Source organism: Podarcis liolepis, assembly GCF_965112155.1.
Source record: "Podarcis liolepis genome assembly, chromosome: 16".
Taxonomy (NCBI): Eukaryota; Metazoa; Chordata; class Lepidosauria; order Squamata; family Lacertidae; genus Podarcis; species Podarcis liolepis.
Window position 1 is genome coordinate 29,534,087 of NC_139567.1, and position 21,528 is coordinate 29,555,614.

Below are 21,528 nucleotides of genomic sequence, written 5' to 3' on the forward strand. Positions count from 1 at the left end.
CCCCCAACTGTTTTTTTTTTTTTTAAATCAACTCTGCCGGCACAGATGCCATTGCTAACCTTTGCAGGCTAGCAGGGAGTAGAGTACTTTGCAACAAGCCTGCAGTGTAGTCCATGACTGTCAACATTTTACGGTTGGGGGTCAGGCTGAGAATGATTTGCAAAAGCAATGGATTGTAGTCGATGGACCTCATTGGTTTACCCCTACTTCAGACTCGGGTGTGGGAGGGACTGTGTGCTGAGAAATTGACTTACAACAGCCCTGCGAGGTAGTCCAATGCTGATATTGCAGGCAAGCAGTTGAGCTGAGCCTGACTTGGTTTCTCATTCAAACACCCACATATCTATATACAAAACGTGCCTCCCAGATTGCAGCAAAAAGCCATCTGCTTAAACTGCCCGCTCCTTCACCCTTCCAGGCAGCCTGGTTGTTCGTACTATGAAACATTTCAAAAGCACCCCAAAACTAAATGTTCACACTAACTTAATAGCAGATTTTTCAACAGACGTTGGATGGCCATTTGTCAGGGATTCTCTAGATGCATTGCAGGGGGTTGGATTAGATGGCCCTTGGGGTCCCTTCCAAATCTACATTTCTGACTCCTGAGCACCTTTACTATGTTAAATAGGACTCCCTTCCCCGTGTTAGTTTAAGATGGCAGCCTAAAGTCAATTAATCATAGAAAATCCTATAAACTAATTAGATTAAATCTCTGTACATGGGGAGAAAGTATTTGTTTCTTGAGATGAAGTGAATTCCTGGTATTTTCTGTACCAGGTATAAAACTTCTTCCCAGGCATTTGACAGTATTATGGTTTTCCTGGACATGTTATGCTGCCAGCATTCTTTGCTCTTGTCTTACTAGGATTGTTCTACATATTTTTTGTATTTTTTTAAAAAAACATTCTTTTGTTAAATTTCAAGAGAAAAATTCCACATATACACTCCTAGACATAATTTTGTTTATGGTTTTGTCGACTTCTCATACCGTTTTCCATGGTGATTTTCTTCTCCGCTCCTTTGCCGCACCCTGTCTTCTATCTCTTATGTCATAACAATATTACAGTAAGTTCTAATACCTTCTGTTGGTCATACTTCAAATCCCGCTCGCAAATTCATCAAACTCATATTTCTTTAAATAAGTCCAAAAAAGGCTTCTCCTTCCTCTCCGCGGCAGGAGGAGGAGGAGCCGGCCACTAGCACCGCGCTATGCTCAGCTCCACATTTTGCCGCTGTGTTTTTGGGACATTGAGGGGCCCAGCCCCCAAGCCAAAAATATTCAGGGGACCCAAAAGGGCTCAGCCCCCAGGAACTGGCACCCCAGGAGCATAGCAGTTGTGGCTAGTAACCACCGATAGCCCTCTCTTCCTCCATGATTCTGTCTAATCCTCCTTTAAAGCCATTGAAGTTGATGGCCACCCCTGCCTCCTGAGGGAGAATGCTTCACATTTAATGTGTGCTGTGTGAAGAAAAACCTGAACACTGCAACCTTTCCACAGTGATATTCGATGGTCCAAAGGTTCTCCCGTCCCTGCTGTGTGTGGAGTAGTCTTAATCATCACAGCAGCCAATCCTGAGGACTGGGTGAGAGTTGTGCTGCCTGGGACTTTTAGTCTAAAACATTTGGAGGGCACAAGGTCGGCCACGGATGTGCTGGGACTCTTCTCCTGCCCCTTTCCCCCACCTGCCAAGGCCTGGTCCATCTAGCAAAGGATCTCCAAGCCCAAGCTACTCACCACCGCTTCCCAACACACATACACACACACAGAGGGATTACTTCAAATAGTTTTAATTTTAAAAATATTCTCTTCAGTGCTAAAATATCTCTTTGCTTCCCTGCGTGGCTGGGCACTCCGCACCACAGCAGGGCCTCGATCGCAAACTCCATTCCGCATGCGGATCGCGACGGAGGGGACAGGTCTGCAGAGGCAGGAGGGGCCGTGGGGGTCAGTGGCAGCTGCTTCTGCCATAAGGGCTGCAGGGTCCCTTTGGTGCCCAGGGCGGCCTCCTTGACCCCCAAGGCCAGGCCAGCCCCGCTGGCAAGGGAGGGTGCCTTCTGGCCACCTGACCCCAGCCAAGGCAGCCTTGGCTTCCTCGAACATATCCCACCTCCAGCGAGGGCCCACTGCTTGGTGGGCAGAGACCTGGCTTACTCCAGTGCTAATGGCTTAACCCCACAACTATTGCACAGCATCCCAGCTGGGCTCCCCGCCAGGCCCTGCCCCTCCTCGCAGGAGAGTCGTTCGCTCCCTGCAGGAGGAGAGGCGGTGCGTGGACCTCGGGGGTTGCCCGTTAAGTGCTGACAACTCCTCTTTCCCTATGGAAACCTCCCAAGGGGTTGCCCCCCGGAGCCACAAAGAGGGCAAATTAAAAAGCGGACAGGAGAAGCCCCGGCAACGCCTTGTCCTTTAGGTGTGCGGGTTGGGAAGATGTAGCCGGCAGGCTCCGAGGGGCATTGGGAAAATATTGCACGGGGTGGTAGGGGGAGAAAGGCGGCCTCTGGAAGGGCCGTGGGAACAGCAAGTTGATTCTTGGAGGGGAGCGGAGGTGGAAGAGGATGCCAACTTTGAGAGAGTGGCATCCTGGGGGCGGGGTGGCTCTTGGGACGGGGCAGAAGCGGGCGAGCTGGCTAGCTCTCGGAGGCCACCTGGCACGTGGCATTCTGGTCTGTGCAAAATCGCTTGAGCGGAGGCGCGCCGGAATCCTCCTCTGTGCCAGGTACCTGCAGGAGAAGAACACAAGGAGTTGCTTTACATATTGAGCCTGGCTCTGACATGTTCTCTCTAGCACAGGGCTGCCAACTGATTGCAAAGGAGGAGATTCCGAATAAACCATAGGAATAGCTTTCCGAGGGTAAAGGCCATTCAACAGCGGAACGGACTCCCTTGGAAGGTGGTGGACTCTCCTGGGAGGTTTTAAAGCAGAGGTTAGGGGGCCTTCTGTCAGGGATTCTTTAGCTGAGACCCCTGCACTGAAGAGGGTTGGACTAGATGACCCTTGGGTCTCTTCCAACTCTACAGTTCTATGATTCTCTGGTTTATTCAGAGCCATGAGCATTAAGAAAACCTACCATACTGCTGTCACTTTCTCTAAGCCTTTGAGTCAGAGTGGGCTATAAATTCAGTTAGTTAGTAGAAAGGCTGCAGCCGTGCTCCCCAAATGGAAACCCTTTCCAGAATCTCCATGGGGGGAAACCAGCTTCATGCTGAAGTCAAATTAATGCATGAAGGGGTTAAGACCATAGAGTAAGCTGTCTTTGGGAGGGACCAGGTAATTAAGCCTTTGTTCCTCCTCAGTCTACCTGAGCTCAGGCCACATGGTTCTCACAAGCCACTCCTGATTTCCTGTACCAATAATTTAAGAACTTTCACCACTTTGTAACAGCTAAGTTTTACTGCCTGTGCAACCTTTTCTAAAGCACATGAATCTGATCTTTGGAGAGCTTGTAAGCAAACTATTTTTTAGCTTATCAGGCATGTGGTCTTTATCCTATGCTGGGGGAAGAAGGAAATTTTGGAACTCATACCAGAAAGGTCTAACAGCCTATATTTCCACACTTTTATTTCCTGCATGTTTGTGATTTTACATTTCTGTTGGGGTTCACTCACCAAAGAGTATGTGCCCCAAACTTGGATCTTGGCATTTAAGGAATTCTGCTTTTTATATACATCGTTGTTTCCTTGAACTAACACCAGTTTTCTGGGCCATGGATCTAGAATGCTCCAGCCCCCGAGCCCTAGATCCCAGAGAGAGCCAATTAACTCTGCCTGGCTCACCATCCTTACCTCAGCCTCCAGAGGAACTGGCTCTTCCTTCGTGAGAGTTGGAGGCTCATCGGCTACTTCAGAGGGCGGAAGGGCAGGCTCTGGAAACAGGAGTTGACAAGTGTTTTCAGCAAGTGTTAAACAGCTAGCACAGAAGGAGCCCACTGAATCTCTAGTGGCAGGGAGTTCCACAGGACTGAGGTGATGCCAATAAAAACTTGGGAAATGAACCTCATCTCCACCCTCCTCTCAAGGAATGGCTATGCAGTGGTACCTCGGGTTAAGAACTTAATTCATTCTGGAGGTCCATTCTTAACCTGAAACCGTTCTTAACCTGAGGTACAACTTTAGCTAACGGGGCTACCTGCGGCGGCACAATTTCTGTTCTCATCCTTAAGCAAAGTTCTTAACCCGAGGTACTATTTCTGGGTTAGCGGAGTCTGTAACCTGAAACGTCTGTAACCCGAGGTACCACTGTAGAATTACCAGATGAAGATAGTAAATGTTCCTTTTCCCAGGTAAAAGCTGCCTGTTAGGGGATGCCCCACTCCATCTGCCCCTTCCCCTCCAGGGCAGTGGTCGCCCTCGATGGGCCTCCCCTGCCCCACAGCAGTCCCCTTGGGCTAAACCACTCACCTTCCAAGGGCTCCTGCCCCAGCGTGGGTGGTTGAGAGTCGTCAGCCCGGAAGTCGGAGGCGTGGCTGGGGCTCATGGACTCACTCTGCTGGGGGCTGGGGCTGGAGGCCAGACTGCTGTCCGCCTTGAGTGGGTAGGTGTCCGAGAGGGAGCTCTGGTTGCTGTTCTCATCTGAAATGCATGGGGAGGGAGAGGCCGCCTCAGGAGCTGGAGCCAGGAGCAGCACGGCCGGCTCCTGTGTCTGCATTCCCCACACCTGAGAGGCCACCTGGTTTGGAATGGGTTGCTCTTGGGGCTTCCCACTGTGGGCAGATGCAAGCTTCCCTACCCTAAGGAAATGAGGAGAGCCCTGCTGGGTCAGGTCAATGTCTCGCATCCTCTTCTCACAATAGACAGTCTGACGCCAGCAAGCAAGATCCGAGCACTTTCCTCTCCTGCTGTTTCCAGCAACTGATATTCAGAAGCATCACTGCTTCTGAATGAACAGTCATCATGGCTGGTAGCCATTGGGTGGTACGCAAATGCTGCAGCTCACTGAGATCCCACTGAAGACTGAGCTGGACACACATAAGATGATGATGCTGGATCAGACCAATGGCGCATCTCATCCAGCATCTTCTCACAGCAACTGGGATTCAGAAGCATTGCTGCCTCATGGCTAGTAGCCACTGAAAGCCTTATTTCCCTCCACGAATTTGCCTAATCCTCTTTTAAAGCCATTCAAACTGGTGGCTATCGCTGCCTCCGGTGGGAGTGGGAGGGAGTTCCATAGTTTAACTCAGCGGTGTGTGAAGTCCTTCCTTTTATCTGTCCTGAATCTTCTACTTCACTGGATGTCCGTGAGTTCTAGCGTTATGACAGCAGGAGAAAATGTTTACTCCATCCACTTTCTTCAGGCCATGCAAAATTTTACAAACTTCAATTCTGTCACTTCTTACTCGCATTTTCTCTGAATTAGAAAGTCCAACCCTCAAACCGGACGACGACACCCACACAGACAGACGGCCAGAAGCTGAGAAAGTCTTCTGGTCAGGGCAGCGGGCCAACTGCAATTCTGCGAGAAGCTGGGTGTGGAATCTTGTTTCCTGAGAACCTCAGCCTTTCATTTTAAAAAGCAAGCACAATGTTTCTAACCTTTATGACGTGAAGGGTCTGGCTAAAGTCTCAAAAACGAAAAGCGAGGGGCACTGAGTTGGTTGAGCAATCAGTGTCTGCCCCTTTCAAGAACGCCAGCTGAAACCAGAGTAGATTATGCAAACTAATGGGGGGGGGGGAGAGATGGCGCAATGATGTAGAATCAGAGAAATGATGCAATTCTGCTTCCTGGCATAAGTTTTACAGGTCACTGTAGCAGGTCGACGTCTCCTGCTTGGCTGGCATGCCAAGGTCAAAGGCAGAGGAGGACATAAGGGCCAAATGCAGAACTCTGGGCCTCTCCATCTGGCCCTCCAGAGCCTCACTAAGCTACACTTCTTTCCCAGGTTGCACAGCCTATTCCCCAGGCCACCTGCCTCACAAGCCTTCCTCAAGTGCCTGACTGGAAGTGTGTCCTTGAAGTGTGATAAGGCCTCTTGGCTTGCCTGGAGAGAGGATGGAGATGTGTGAGTGTGTAGAAACCTTTGACTCTGGCATGGCCAAAATCCTACCAGGCAAAGGGGAGTATCAGATGAATTGCTCGACCCACTTTGGTCTCTGGGCCTGCCCACCACTGTCTCGTGGCCCCAGAAAGTTGCCCCCAAGAGAACGCAACCCTTTGCTCCCCAGCCTACTCACCCTGGAACTCCAGAAGGAGCGAAGAGTTGGCCGCCCCTTCGGCTGGGAAGCCGTTCTGCTCCCGGGAAGCAGGAGTGCTGCAGGTTTTGGACTTCTCTTTCTTGAAGGGAGAGAAAAATAAGGCTGTGAGTTTCCCCTGCCAGCACTGGGACCCAATGCTCCTCAGTGGTGCTTCATCAGCCTGGAGGTTGTGGGGGTACAAATGCGAAAGAAGATTCTGCCCTGGGTCTAGTACTCGGGCTTAAAGCAGGGCTGAGAGGGTGGCATCCAGATGCTGGACCCCAACAACTAGGAGTCACAGCAGCCAAGGATGATGGGAGATGGCAACATTTGGAATGCCGCAGGTTCCCCATTCCAATCTTGGAGGGAATCGTCATCAAAACCAATTGCTTTTTAAAGGAAAGGGCTTTAACAGTGCTGTGCTGTTTTTATTATCTGTATTTCAATCATTTGCCCGCCCCACCCCCGTTGTTTTAATCCTACTAGAGTTTAATTAGTTTTTAATTATTATATTTTATATGCTGTAAGCTTATTTCATCTGTTTTAATTTGTGTAAGCCACCTTGAGTCCCTGTCTGGGGGAAAGGCAGATATTAATAATGAATTATAATAGTAACCATGATGATGATGATGTTGTGGCATACGCAAAACTGGGCACCCAAGCAGGCAGGGATATAATTCAAAATGGTATTTGTAGAATGGAAAACTGGAGCCAAACAAATGCAGGGTGTTCTTCATTTGGCAAAGCAAGACAATCAAATGAACACTTAGGCAAAATTGCAGTCATCGAACGTCAGACAGTCACCCTGGTCTGCTTTCTACATCCACAGGAGACAGAAGTGACCCTTTGATGCTTCATTTGGATATGCCTACAATGGGGAGGGGGAAAGAGGGGGCTCCTCCAAGCCCGTTTAGTGTTGGAAGACAGCCCTCCTTCTCTCACTCCCAGAAGGGCTTGGTGCTCATCCCCTCACCTCTTTGCTGTCGGCAACAGGCACCCACTTGAATATCCGCAGGGATGTGTCTCCCACCGTCACCCATTTCTTCTCCCTGAGCCAGGATAATGAAAGAGATTAGGTGCAACCACAACGATGAAGAAGATGATACATCACCACCCGCTCCTGCCACATGTTTCCCACTGGCAATTGCCTTTGCCTTCTGAGGCTGCAATGAGGCCAGGGAGAAACTGCTGTGCAGCATGAAGACACAAGATTTACCCACCAGGGAAGAATGGCAGATGAATTGATGGACTGCATGGAATTGGCAGAAATGACTGGCAGAATCTGAGACCAGGGAGAAGAGTCGGTAGAAGAAGACTGGAAAAAGTTTAAAGACTATTTACAGAAATACTGTAAAATTAATGAATGTTAGAAAGATGTTGGAATGAAGTTATATGGCTTTAGTAGAAATGTTATAAGGAATTAAGTATAAATAGATTATTAGAGCATTAAAGGGAAAAATAAGGTTAGAATGTGTTAAGACAATTATAGGATAGAAAACAGAGGAAGATGGAAAGGAATTGCTGAAACAATTAATAGAAGTGGAATACAAAAAGGGAGGTGTGAGGAGGTCGTGGAAATTAGTGAAAGAAAGATAAGATATTGAAATTGGACTGTGTTTTAAATGGTTTTTGTTTTGTTTTGTTAATTGTATGTTAGTGTTTTGCAGTTTCTTTTCTTTTTTGTATTGTATTGTATTATTGTATGTTTTTTCTTTTTTGGTTTTTTGTAGTGCTGTGTTCAATTTGTTGGGAAACTAATAAATATTATTATATATATAAAAAAAGAAACTGTGCAGCATGGGTTGGGAATGGTAGGCCTGTGTGCTAAATCTGGCCCCTCACTCTTTGCTCCTTGTCGTGCCCCTTGCTCTCCTAGAGCACTTCTACCTGCCTGGAATGTGTCCTTGAACTATGACGATGCCTCTCACTTGCCTTGGATGGAGAGAGGCACCTATTGACTTTGGCATGGCCAGAATGTAGCCTACTCAATAAAGGTCAAGAGGGCACCCCAATCTTTTGCCTCTGGTCTCCCCTGGCACCTGAAGGTTTTCCACAGGGGAATTTAAAAGGATCCAGTGTCTCTGCTTTATAGAGCTCTTTCTCTCTCTCCGGCAGGCTCAGACAATGGGATAAGCAGCAGTGCCCATGCCCCACTCAGGGTATACCTTGGCTAAAAGGAACCTGATGCTACCGACTTAACACAAAGTAGGAGTGTAAGAACTGCTTTGCTGCGTCAGACCCAGGTATGCCCATCCAGGCTACCATCGTGGTAAGAAAGCAGCCATCTAGGAAGGTCTCAGGTCATCAGATGAGGCCCTTTCTTTGGCTGCCCCCATAATCGCAGATAAAGCTGCAACAGTGGCCTTTAGCTTAGGGTTCAAATCCCTGGCAGCATCTCCAAGTAGGGCTGGGAAAGGCTCCCAGGATGAACTCCCAGCAGTAGCAGCCCGATGCCTTCCATGAAAAGCAGAGCATGAAGGTAGATTGCCCCTTTCTCTGGAGGTGCCATTTGAGATAATGACAAGGGATAAAATGCCTAAGTACTGTTTCCACCTCCCCCTGACCTGCCTCGTAGAAACCATGCAGGCAAAGAGCTCAGAAAAAAGCGTAAAATATGTAAATAAGCAAGGAACGCATGTGCGAATTGAGCGGCATACGCCAACTAAGCAAGAGCTTCTCTCTCCAGCAAACTGTGTCAGTCCGCGGCAGGTAGACTAGCCAGTCGCCATGACAACTGGGTCCCCCGCCCCTCCAGGGACCCTTTTGGAGCGACTGGCCAAACGTCACGCCAATCCTAGCAGCCAGGCATCACCCGCCTCTGAACTACGATTGGCCGGCAGCCCCGCCAAGCACATCTCTCCCCGCAACCCCACCTCTACAACAAGCACAATGCCATTGGCCAATTCGGGAAGCCCCCGCCCATCGCGCCAAACGGCTGCCGTCGGTTGGTTGGGCCACTGTCACCAAGGCCGCAGCCGCCGAGGATTGGCTGACCCGCCGCCAAGCCCCTCCCACCAACGGCCCCTCCCCCCGTCCCCTCACCATTTGCGGACGCGCTCGATGGCCGCCATAACTTTTTTGATGTCATCCTTGGCCCTGCTGCGGGTCTCGGCCCGCACCGAGCGACCCGACATGGCGCTCGTGGCCCCGGCAGCGCCAGCTCCCGCAGCAGCAGCAGCTTTGCCCAGCCGCGCTGCGCATGCGCGCGACTGCCCCCACACCCGCCGTGCGTAACGCGTCAGCGCCCTTGCCCCGCCCGAGGGAGCAATCTGACTTCACTGCGCATGCGCAAGCCGGTTCCACTCCCGTGCGCATGCGGAAGGGCGGAGCTTTAATGCACTCTGTACATGCCCTACGGCAACGGTCTTGTTCATTTATTTATTATGAAATTTTAAAACTGATCCCTAAGCCGTGATAATGAAGACGTGGGAAAAAGCGGCTTTACAGACAGGCATGTATGCAGATGGTGCTCACTTCAGTCCTCAGCAAGGTAGAGCAGGGAAAGGTTTCTTTTTATCTGAGACCCTGGAGGGCTGTTGCCGGTTAGTGTACAATGGATAGACCAGTGGCCTGACTTGGCAGCTTCCTATTTCAACTCTTTGGTCGTTAATCATGAGGACTAGAAACATTTTAAAGGGAGGAGTTATAGTTCAGTGGTGGAGCATGCTTTGCATGGTACCCGTTTGCAATCTGAATGAACACCAATGTCCTCCTCACAAATACAGCTGTGTCATAATTTGAATCCTGTGTTTTCAGGGATAAGGTACAGCTCTTGAACATCAGAAATGCAAACTTTCTGCATACATGGTGAGCCCAAACTGCCAACTACTGCACTTTTGGGCACATCCCACCATCTCGCAGCACCTAGAGAAAATATGCTCTGACTAATGCCTCTTAAGGGGAAGACAGGGCTGGGTCCACTGTGGCACTCCACAATGTTGCTGAACTACAACACTCATCATCCCTAGCAAGTGTGACCTAGGGCCACAGATGATGGGCATTATAGTTCTGCAAAATCTGGAGGGCCAAAGATTCCCTACACCTGGGCTAGACCAAGGCAGCCCTCCTACCCTGAAGGATGTCTTAGCTGTGATTGGTTACCCTGCAGAGCCAGCCAATAACTGTTCATTTATGTGAGGCTTGATCCTATGCTACGAAACTCCTCCTTTGTTCAATGGGCCTTACTCCAAAGTAAGCAGGCAAAGGATTGTAGCTTTCAATTGGCTGCTACCTTGACAGTTCTTTCAGTCAAATGGGGTGGGCAGTGAAATATAAATAAATCAAAATAAGGTATCAAGCCTGGTGGACTTAGATTGATCATGTCCAGTGGAATCTTTTGAAGATCTCAAAATCACGGAACACAAAAAGCAGGTAGTAAACATTTTGCCCTTTCGCCATGGAAAAAATCTGTGAAAACACCATCACCTAGAGAGGGACCAATTTTAGAAAAGAGCTCATGTGCTGGAGCCGAATCTCCCTATCGTAACAAAGCCCAGCTGATAGCAGAAGGGTTCAGAGCCTTAGGTTACTCACACTGTATCTGTGACAATTAAATGGGGAAGAAACCCAGGACACAGCAACAGATACACAGCAGAAATAAGATACAGACCATCTCTCTTTAAAAGGTGATAGCTGATGAATGTGGGTCAATCTCACATTTATAACCCACAAAAAGATTCAAAGAGCTGCATGGATGTATATTTTTTTAAAATGTGCCAGGTACCAACCCTTAGGTGCATTCAACTTGGGCAGCATTTAGACATGATCACTGCACGCCAATACCACTGCCTAACAGAAGGTGTCTTTGGAAACGTATGCTGAAGGCAGCAACCCCAGCAGCAGGAGAAATGGTTTTCACTGGTAGGACTGGAGGGACTGTAACTATCTGCAGTGGAAGTCTGGCGGGGAGTTTAGGCCTGGCATGGGGAACACATGTTGTTGGACTCCTAGGTCCCATAGCCTGTCAGCATGGCCACTGCAATGGTCAGGGCAGGTGATGCGAACTGTGGGCTCAACAGCATCTAGAGGGCCATAGATTGCCTGTTCTTGGTTAAAGTGTCCAACATCACAGTATGAAAAGCTTCCAAGAGAGCAAAATTGACCAAAAGTTGACCACAGCAGGATAGCAGGACAGTGGCCTAATCTAGGCAGACATATCTTTTGTTCTTAAATAAGAGTAGACTTAAATTATGTGGTGTGAGCCAGAGAGTAAAATACTAATAATGTTTACTCAGAAGTATGCCTGGTTAGCATGGTGAGCTTCAGTGCAATCCTTACTTGTGTATCCAGAAGTGCCACACTGAGTTCAACGGGACTTTCTCCCAGGTAAGCATGCAGCTTAAGCCCTCTCACTATTAAAAATTCCTTCCTTCCTCTGTATGGTTGACTCTGTAAATTAAACACCCATCAGTGGACTAGGATGAGTCAATAAAATAAAAAGTAGGTCAAGAAAGAATTAAGGGACCCCCCCCCCAAAGCTCTGCTCTGCATTAAACACCATCAGTGTGAGGCCAGCTGATCCACTGCCCCTAGAGCAAAGCACTTCAACCTGCTTTTTAGGGCTATATATGCTGTGTTGGAGCAAGGTCTACACCCCACACCCTTAAAAAAATAAAGCTAGTTCTGCTCTCTTGCGACATATAGGGACAGACCCACTCTTGGGATGGCTCAGACCCAAGTGGGAACAATTCAAAAAAAATTTTTTTCATGCCCTGTATTAGAGGCCTAGTCTGGAAATGAGCAATGCTCCTCTGCTTTTCTCGTGGTGACAGGCTTCATCAAAACTTGGGAGAGCGACAGTTGTGCAAAACATATTTTATTAGCTGTCTCTCTGACATGAAAATCCTAGCCCTGGGTCTGCCCAGCAGAAGCCACCCCTGCACCCCCCTGCTCTGGGAAGGGCTCAGTTGCCCTTGCCATAGATGGCGTCCAGAGCGTTCTGGGCACTTGTGACCTGCTGCTGCAGTCTCTGCTTTGTCGACTCATTGGTGGCCTTTTTCAGCAGGGCCTTCATCTCCTCCACCACAGCCCGGTAGCCCGTCGTGTTGTGAAAGATGCGGATAGCCCGGTCTCCGCAGGAGGCCAGGAAGCGGCTGCTCACATCGAAGGCCAAGTCTGTGATGTGCTCGCCATGGACGCCCTCAAAGCGCTCCTCTTCCTCGCCATTCCGGGTATTGTAAACAAAGATGCTGGTCCTGCTGGAGATGGCCAGGGCTCGGGCGTCAGGGGACAGGGCAACGCGACAGGGCTCCGCCACCTGGCACCGACCTGTCAGGAGCAGGTACGGGTCCTGTTGCTTTTTGTATTCGACATCTGTGTCCCATAGTTTCCATGTTCCATCCTTTGAAACCGTTGCCATCCTGGATTGGGGGAGGAAAGAAGACATTACCCTCCGGGCTGAAGTCTTGAGCTGTAGAAGCTGCAGCTGTGGCAGAATGCCGCCTCAGGCTGAGAGGACGTCCCACTAAGTCTCCATCAGCTTCTTGCTGATGGCTGACTAGGTTCCTCACCTCTGCTTTACTACCTGTTTCCCCCTGGGTTTGGGGTGTCAGAGGCAAGCTGGGAAATTCAGCTTTGGTTTAAATTGTTACTCACCTGGCTGCCAATTCATATTGCTCACATTGGTGGTTTAAAGCCCTAAATGATTCAGGTGCAAAACACCTGAAAGACTAGTTGCCTCCTTCCCTACAGATGCTCTTGGGTCAGCAGAGGGAGACCTCTTGGTAGTTCCTTTGCCTTTAGAGGCTTGGAGGGTGGTGGCCTGGGAGAGGGGCAGCCACTGAGCTGTGGAACTCCCTGCCACATCTGTTGCCTTCATTATACAGCTTTCAAAGGATGCTGAAGACGCACCTCTTTGCTACCCTGGCTTTTGACATCTGAGGTGTATGCTTTTAGGAGCCACCTTATTTTTATGGCTGTAACTTGTTTTCAGTCGTTTTAAATATTGTGTTTCAATGCTGTAACCAGTCCCAGGACCTTAAGGTGCAGGGCGGATAATAAATTAACTAACAACAACAACAACAGTCTGAAGCCATTTAGCATAGAAGCCTCATGAAATAACCAAACCAGGATGCTTGTCCCTGGGCATGGAGGACAGTGCTATGGTGTAACTTCAAATCTTGGAAGGAGGTTCCTTCTGGCTGCTTAGTTATAGGGGAGGAGATGCGGGCAAGAAGAGGCCAGTCCAAAGGACCTCCTGGCCACACCCACCCAGCGCAGCAGATAACCAGGAGTGCTCTTTGGAGGAGTCAGCAGGTGACAAACAGGACACAGAACTACCAGAGGGAAGTGCAGCTGGAAGAGAGTTCCTCACTTACCGCCTGGAGTCATTGGAGAAAGAGAAGGAATACACGCCAGCCGTGTGCCCCTTCAGCTCAAAGGCCCTGGTCACCTCCCGGAAGTCCCCACTCTTGCTGAAACACACCTCCCATACCTTCACGTCGGGAGTGAAGCCACAAGATGCAACAAACCTGAAGGAAAGGGAAGCCACAAGGGAGGAAGTGCCCTGTTATTCCCAAGCCAGGCTGTGCCAAATCAATTGCACCAACCAGCCTTGAAAGTTTCCTCTTCCCAGTTGCTCCAGACCACTCTTGCCTCATATTCCTGGGAACAGCACATGTAAGGCTTGTTCACATGTTACACTAAATGCATGTATAAGCTTTCTCTACACACATTCATGTGTTTGTGTGAAAGTGTATACCTGTTGATCTGCACAGCTCATCTCTTTTGCACACAGATTGTACATGTGTTGAAAGCAACCTGAGAAAAGTTCAATAGTATGTCTTGACTTTGTCTGCTTCATTGACTTTGCAAAGGCCTTTGACTGTGTCGACCACAGCAAACTATGGCAAGTTCTTAAAGAAATGGGAGTGCCTGATCACCTCATCTATCTCCTGAGAAATCTCTATGTGGGACAAGAAGCTACAGTTAGAACTGGATATGGAACAACTGATTGGTTCAAAATTGGGAAAGGAGTACGGCAAGGCTGTATATTGTCTCCCTGGTTATTTAACTTATATGCAGAATTCATCATGCGAAAGGCTGGACTGGATGAATCCCAAGCCGGAATTAAGATCGCCGGAAGAAATATCAACAACCTCAGATATGCAGATGACACAACCTTGATGGCAGAAAGTGAGGAGGAATTAAAGAACCTTTTAATGAGGGTGAAAGAGGAGAGCGCAAAATATGGTCTGAAACTCAACATCAAAAAAACGAAGATCATGGCCACGTCCCATCACCTCCTGGCAAATAGAAGGGGAAGAAATAGAGGCAGTGAGAGATTTTACTTTTTTGGGCTCCATGATCACTGCAGATGGTGACAGCAGTCACGAAATTAAAAGACGCCTGCTCCTTGGGAGAAAGGCGATGGCAAACCTAGACAGCATCTTAAAAAGCAGAGACATCACCTTGCCAACAAAGGTCCGTATAGTTAAAGCCATGGTTTTCCCAGTAGTGATGTATGGAAGTGAGAGCTGGACCATCAAGAAGGCTGATCGCCGAAGAATTGATGCTTTTGAATTATGGTGCTGGAGGAGACTCTTGAGAGTCCCATGGACTGCAAGAATATCAAACGTATCCATTCTTAAGGAAATCAGCCCTGAGTGCTCACTGGAAGGACAGATCGTGAAGTTGAGGCTCCAATACTTTGGCCACCTCATGATGTTGGGAAAAATTGAGGGCACAAGGAGAAGGGGATGACAGAGGACAGACAAGATGGTTGGACAGTGTTCTCGAAGCTACAAACATGAGCCTGACCAAACTGCGGGAGGCGGTGGAAGACAGGAGTGCCTGGCGTGCTCTGGTCCATGGGGTCACGAAGAGTCGGACACGACTAAACGACTAAACAACAACAAATGTCTTGACTTCGGTGAAGCATGTCAAAGTCTCCCATTATATTCTTGTTGACAGTGTAGTGTAGTGATTAGAGTGTTGAGCTAGGTCCTGGGAGACCAGGATTCAAATTCCCACTTGGCCATGAAGCTCACTGGGTGACCCTGGGCCGGTCAATGCCTCTTAACCTAAGCTACCTCATAAGGTTGTTGTGGGGAGAGGGAGAGAACCATGTGTACCACCTTGAACTCTTTGGAGGAATATAAATGAAATAAATAAATAAGTTAGAAAAAGGGGTGTTTGGACACTACTGAGGTTGGAGCCACATGAAGCAACCGTACACTGGCGTATGCTCATTGATGGCTGCTGTGTCTTAACTGTGTGTGTGTGCGCGCGTGTGCGTGTGTGTTTTGTGTGTGGAGTGCCACAGGGCTTTGTCCTACGCCTTGTGCTAATATTTTTTATAAATAATCTGAATCAGGGAGTAGAGAGGACACTCATCAAATCTGCCAATGACACAAAGCTAGGAGAGAGAGAGAGAAAGCTAACACCACCCTAGTTAGGCCACATCTGAATTCTGGACAACACATTTTAAGGAGGATACTGACAAACGTTCTCCTGAGGAAGGTGACTAGGATGGTGAGGCGTTTGGAAATCAAATCCTGTGAGTAACAGCTGAATGAGTTGAGTTTGTTTAGCCTGGAGAAGAGAAAACTCTCTCTCTCTCTCTCTGTGTGTATGTGTATGTGTGTATGTGTGTGTGTGTGTGTGTGTGTGTATGTGTGAGAGAGAGAGAGAGAGAGAGAGAGAGAGCGCGCGCGCTAAGAAAAAGGGCAGCAGTCTTCAAATATCTGAGGAGCTTAGAAAATGGAGCAAAATTGTCTGCTGTTGCTCCAGAGGGCAGGACTGGGTCTACAGTGGGTGGAAACTTCAGGGAAGCAGATTTCTGCTCAATGTGAGGAGACGCATCTTGAACATAAGAGGAATCTTGAGAATGAGACACAATGGGTTGGGAAACCACAGACCCTCTTTCACTGGAGGGATTTAAGCAGAGGCTGGGTTGTCATGTGGCAGGAAACCTGTCGTTGCCTCCTGCCTTGTAGACCCAACACCAATGAAGGTCTAGAGGACCTCCAAGGACCATTCCAACTCGATGATTCTATTAACTCTTTGGCATTAGTTCAGAGCTAACTCTGGGGACATGCCCTTGGTTTTCTTGGCTCATGGGGGAATACAAGCAACTGACTGCCCTGAGGATAAGCAGGTGGTAGAGAGCAGCTCAGCCGCGTAGCGGACACAACCCTTACCTTCCACACGGTGACACAGCTGAAAAGGTGTTGTTCATCTGGTTGGTGTTGATGGTGGCAAGGACGTCCCCCTTTGTGTCCAAGATGAGGATGGTGGTGTCACTGAAGGCGACCATGATGTACTTCCCTGGGCAGGAGAGACAAGAGATCAGTGGCAAAGAGCTGCTAGCCATGGTTAACCTTGAGATACCAGCTATGCACTGAATAACAACCACAGCACTGCAAGCACCCAGAAAGGAATGCCACTCAAGGTCATCTTTGAATATGGAGATGTTTGGTATAAAGGGCAGAGGATCAGGCCAATGAAGATTATATATTAGAACTGTCATACACAGAATAAAATGAAAAGAAAGATTATGTTCTCACTTTGAAGTTTCATAAAAGTATGTAAATGCTTTAAACAATGTTTCAACATGAATGGAAATTGCTAAGAGTACAGCTGATAATTTTGGGTAATGCATTGTAATTGGAAATAATTTTAAATAGTTTATGCAGTAATATTAGAAGCCAAGGTCGTGTCAACAATAGTGAGTGGGAAATCATTTAATTAAAATTGTATTCATTTGTAATAATTTGTGAAAATTGGGTTGTGATTTGGAAAATCAATAAAAAATAATTGGCAACACACACACACACATGTCAGAAACCATGGGATGGGAGAGGGCTTTTGTGCTCCAGACCTGCTTGTGGGTTTCTTACTGGGACACCTGGCTGGCCACTGTGAGGACAGGATGCTGAACTAGACAGGCCCTTGGGCTGATGCAGCTGTTTTTTCTTAGGGTTTCATTGGCTCTCCCCGGCCAATTCAGCTCTGGGTACTTAGGAAGCCAAACCCTAGAAAAGAGAGTCCCCTCGCCTCTTCCATACCTGTGTCTGCGACTCCAATGTTGATGATGGGGGCTCTGTGCAGCTTTGGGAAGTCTTCTGGAAGTGCGGCGTATGTGAAGCTGCCGTCTTCCTTCTTTGTCATTTTGAACAGCCTGAGGGTGTCTCCGTTGGCCAGCCACGCAATAAAGGCTCTGCTTGAAGAAAGGAGAGGCAGTGCCTGTAAGCAGCACAAGTACAAGCTGCTCCAACAGCCTCAAGTCCATCCCCCAGCCCCAGGTGCTTTGCCAGTGTTTCCATTGTTGCTCCTGGAAGTAAAGCTGGCAGGGTGTTGTATGGGCACCTGTGCTGTCCTCCTTCAGCACTCCCCTAATCAAACTCCAATGCCAGTTCAATGTTAACATAAGGCTGGCAGGGGACGAGAGTAGTGAGGAAGAAGCTTGACAACAGGCTTGCTCCATCGCTGCTGTTACAGCAGAGAAGGACAGTGGCTTGGACCAGCAGTAGCAGACCTGGACAGGTGGTCGGTGCTGACACCCCCTACTCCAGGATAGCATTTACTAACACTGGTTTATAGGAATTGACTCCCTCCCCACCCTCACTGCTTGGAATGAGCTAGTTTGCAAAGTTCGCTAAGTTAGTTCCAAAATCTTTGAGCTACACCTCCTGTAATTGCTGGCTGAACAGAATGTGAATTACATTTGTTGTGGGGTAGAATTTTGAACAGTTTTTATTTCACAGTCGTGTCCTTATGTGTGTATCTTCCCCTCGTTGATACTTTTTGGACCTTTAAGCTTAAATATATTAATTGCTGGGAAAAACAAACTAAACACGTCACATTCCACTGTGGTTTTGAAAAAATGTTTCCCTACTCCTCTTAAATATATCTTATACTTCAGCAAAGCAGCTTATAACATTCTGAAGGCTGAAATGACTGTGAACTGAACTGGTTCATTTTGTAAGGAGACAGACATAAACTGGAATTAGTTGCTTTGGGGGATGCTGAACTTGAACTTAAACTAGCTCTAGCTACTAGCTCCTTTTTTTAAAAAGGGCTGATGACTCCACCGATCAACCTGAGCTGCTGGTAATTCTAATCCGTCCTCCCCATCTTCTTGGAAAGGATCAGCTAGTCTGCAATTTCAGCTGTAAAGAGGAGGAGAAGGAGCAAAGCTAATTGTCCCATGTCCAGGCACAGCCTCCCCACCTGGAGTCCGGGTAGAAGCGGACCAAAGTGGCATGGTCCAGCTCTACGTTGGCTCGCATGCAGCGGTGCTCCCGCTCCAGGAAGTCCTTGGTGCTCCAGATGCGGACGGTGCGGTCATCAGAACAGGACGCCAGGTACTTCCCATTGCTGCTGAAATCCAGGCAGGTGATGCTCCCACTGTGGCCCTGAAGAATGCAAAGAGGATCAACCTTTGGCCTCTCAACAAACTAAAAGTGGAAAAGAATACAGAGGTGCTCCATCCTGGCGTGTGCCCAAGAGCAAAGAGCTGGTTGCCATGCTGCAAAAGGGTTTGTTGATTTGATTTACATCCCATCTCTTCTCCAAAGAGCTCAAAATGGTGTACATGGTTCTCCCCCTCATTTAATTCCCACAACAACCTTGTGAGGTAGGTTAGGTTGAGAGGGGCTGACTGAACCAGGGTCAGCAAGTGAGCTTCATGGCTGACTGCAGATTTGTACCCTTGTCTCCCAAATCCTTGTATGATATTCTAACTACTACACCACCACCGCCTCTCTCAGGTCATAATCTTCCCCACTACTGTGAGTTTTTGCATTTCTAATCTACTGGCTCTTATATTTTTCTGCAATGTACATGTGTGTATGTGAGGAGAAAGGAGGATCCAGTATTTCCAAAAACCCAGAAGGGTTCTGAAGGGGCAAACCCCATCACTAGATAAAGACCAACTGGCAGGGCATCTCCTTTGCATGCAGAAGGTTCAATTCCTGGTATCTCCAGGCAGGGCTGGGAGCAACTCCTGGCCTAAAAACCCTGGACTAGCACTGCCAATCAATGCAGGCAATACTGAGCCAGATAGCTCTCTGACTTGCTATAAAGGTAAACTTCCAACATAAGATTAGCCCACTCCTTTTCCCGCGAAACACAGAACACAAGCTGTAGCCTGCCAGGCCTCACTTTGAGTGCTGAAGCCAGGAGCGGGTGGGTGAAGTTGTGTTGCTGGGGCTTCTCTTTGCGGATCCGCTGAAGCTGCTTCTGCTTCTTCGGGACTGATGTTTTGCTGGCTGCTTCACTGTTCACATCCTGATCTACAGAATACAATTGAAGAAAGTCTTATTTTAAAAATAGGTAAGACGGACTGGACAATCAGCATTCTCCCAGAATTTAGAAGAGCAAGGCCAGATGCAGGACCATTTTTTCAAAATAGATTTTAAGTTTCCAAACATAATGGAGCTTGAAAACACAACTTACGATGCTATGAAAAAGCCAGTAATCCACAGAGCTGGAGAAGGCTCATATCTGCTTTGCCTGCAGAAGCTCTTAGGTACAATCCCTGGTGTCTCCAGGTAAGGAAGGAAAAGGCTCCCTATCTGAAACGCTGGAAAGCTGCTGCCCACCAGTGTTCGCCATACTGAGCTAAATTATATGAAACTTAGCCCAAATTATGTAATTATATTGAATTTCACCTAAACTGTCTTTATATCACAACACATTATTGACCTAAACCATATTATGCAACCAATATAACTGAATATGATATACGAGGCACTGCTTTCATCCTGAAATTTTGGCACGACTCAGCCTAGCGACCCATTTTGCAGCTGGGGCAAAGTGAGGACTCCCGAAGGGGGTGTGGCTCGCCTTAAGCCCCGCCCCTCCTCGTCTCGCGCTCTCACCGTCGATCGTGACGGGCTCCGTCCCTTTCCGGCTGGGCTCCGCCTCCTCCGTCCTCCGCCTCAGCAGGATCAGCACCAGCCAGAGAACGAGGCCGCCGAGGACCAGCGACAGCCCCGCCAGCCACGCCGAACCCGGCACAGCCGCCGCCTCCATCTTCCCTGCCGCCGCCGCCGCCTTCTCGCCTCAGCCACCTCAGCGCGCGGGACCAAGGCCGACGGGGACGCGCGTAGCACCGCCACCGACCAATGGGTGGCGATTTCCGCCGCGCGCGCGTTCGCTAGCCGCCGTCAGTCATGCGCCGAAGCGGTTCTGAGGCGGAGGGGCGCGCGCGCAAAAGTAGCCTTCGCGGGATTGGCCACGCACTGTGCGCTGATTGAGCCGCAAAGAGGATTCGGGTGTAGAGGAGGATAGAGAAATTGCGGTTACCATTAAACTTCGTTTGTTCCTCGTCCTTTTCCCCCCGAGGGGAAGAAGCGACAGCTGTCCTTGTATACTTGAATGAATGGCGATATCCATGATTTTAAAGCTTCATTCGTTTTAATACACACACACATCTCTATGCCGCCTATCATGTTACGATTTCCAGGCGGGGTACAAAAAAGACATGCAAAATGTATATAGCAAATAAAATGTCAGTCCCAGCCCGCAAACGCTAGGAGTCACGGCACAAGCCATTACTGATTGATTGGTTTTAATTGGGGAGGGGTGGTTTTAAAAATTTAAACTGCGAGCTCTCTTTTAATTGAAATTAGTTGGGGAGACTTTGATTCTAAATTTCTTTATACATACTTTTGGTCTCTCGTGGCGTTGCATGTCGCTTTGCGGAGAAGTATAGTCCTCTATCTGAAGGGCTACCCCACCCCCAAGGGAAACATCCCGGAAGGGAAGGGGGGAGAGGTGCTTGGAGTCGCAGGCGGTCGGATCGCCACGTGTCCTGCTACGTTAATAGAGGACAGTAGAGCCTCCGTTGTGAAAGGCTGCCCGATCCAAGCCCGGTTTAAAGGTGAAGACCGCCTTTGGAATCTCTTATAAGAAGCGATTCCGAAAACAGATATGGTACACGAAGGGGCTTGCTGCAGCCCACAGTGGGCAGCAGATCAAGCAACCGCACTTCATGTATTTATTGTAGCCCATTTTTCTCCAAGGAGCTCAAGGTGACATGCATCGTTCTCCTTCCCCACAACAACCTTATAAAGTAGGCTGAGAGGTAGTGTGATTGTTCCCCCCCCCCAAGGTGGGGGACGATGGGCAAAAGGCCACCTCGCCCAGCAGAAAAAGCCTCTATACCCTTGACTTGCACTCAGAGGCTCATTCAAAGAACCAAGACGGCAAGAATACAATTACACAACATGCTTCAGCCTATGCAACACCTCCGTAGCCTCCGGGTAAAGCGAGCCGAGTGTGATAAACACACCGCCTTTGTCTCGATTCGGCCCGCAACCCTCCTGATCAAATGGGAAATTCAGCTGGAACGAAGGAAGAACCCGGAAATCGGCTATCCAGGAAGTGGGATGGCCCTTCCAACAATTCT

The 21,528-nt window shown here is 48.7% G+C and overlaps 2 protein-coding genes across 2 annotated transcripts; both read right to left on the reverse strand.

Moving 5' to 3' along the window:
• Positions 1–1,773: 1,773 nt before the first annotated feature.
• BCL7B (BAF chromatin remodeling complex subunit BCL7B) lies at positions 1,774–9,348 on the reverse strand. Its single transcript, XM_083479475.1, has 6 exons — positions 9,216–9,348; positions 7,147–7,222; positions 6,174–6,273; positions 4,401–4,571; positions 3,786–3,865; positions 1,774–2,722 (listed from the first exon to the last, which is right to left on the reverse strand). Exons 1-6 carry the CDS (start codon positions 9,305–9,307, stop codon positions 2,630–2,632), a joined length of 612 nt encoding a protein of 203 aa, XP_083335601.1. The 5' UTR covers positions 9,308–9,348; the 3' UTR covers positions 1,774–2,629.
• Positions 9,349–11,972: 2,624 nt separating this feature from the next.
• On the reverse strand, positions 11,973–21,527 carry TBL2 (transducin beta like 2). Its single transcript, XM_083479345.1, has 7 exons — positions 19,997–21,527; positions 19,278–19,408; positions 18,345–18,529; positions 17,180–17,331; positions 16,313–16,439; positions 13,490–13,642; positions 11,973–12,532 (listed from the first exon to the last, which is right to left on the reverse strand). The coding sequence occupies exons 1-7, from the start codon at positions 20,148–20,150 to the stop codon at positions 12,076–12,078; spliced, it is 1,359 nt and encodes a 452-aa protein (XP_083335471.1). The 5' UTR covers positions 20,151–21,527; the 3' UTR covers positions 11,973–12,075.
• Between the last annotated feature and the right edge of the window lies 1 nt (position 21,528).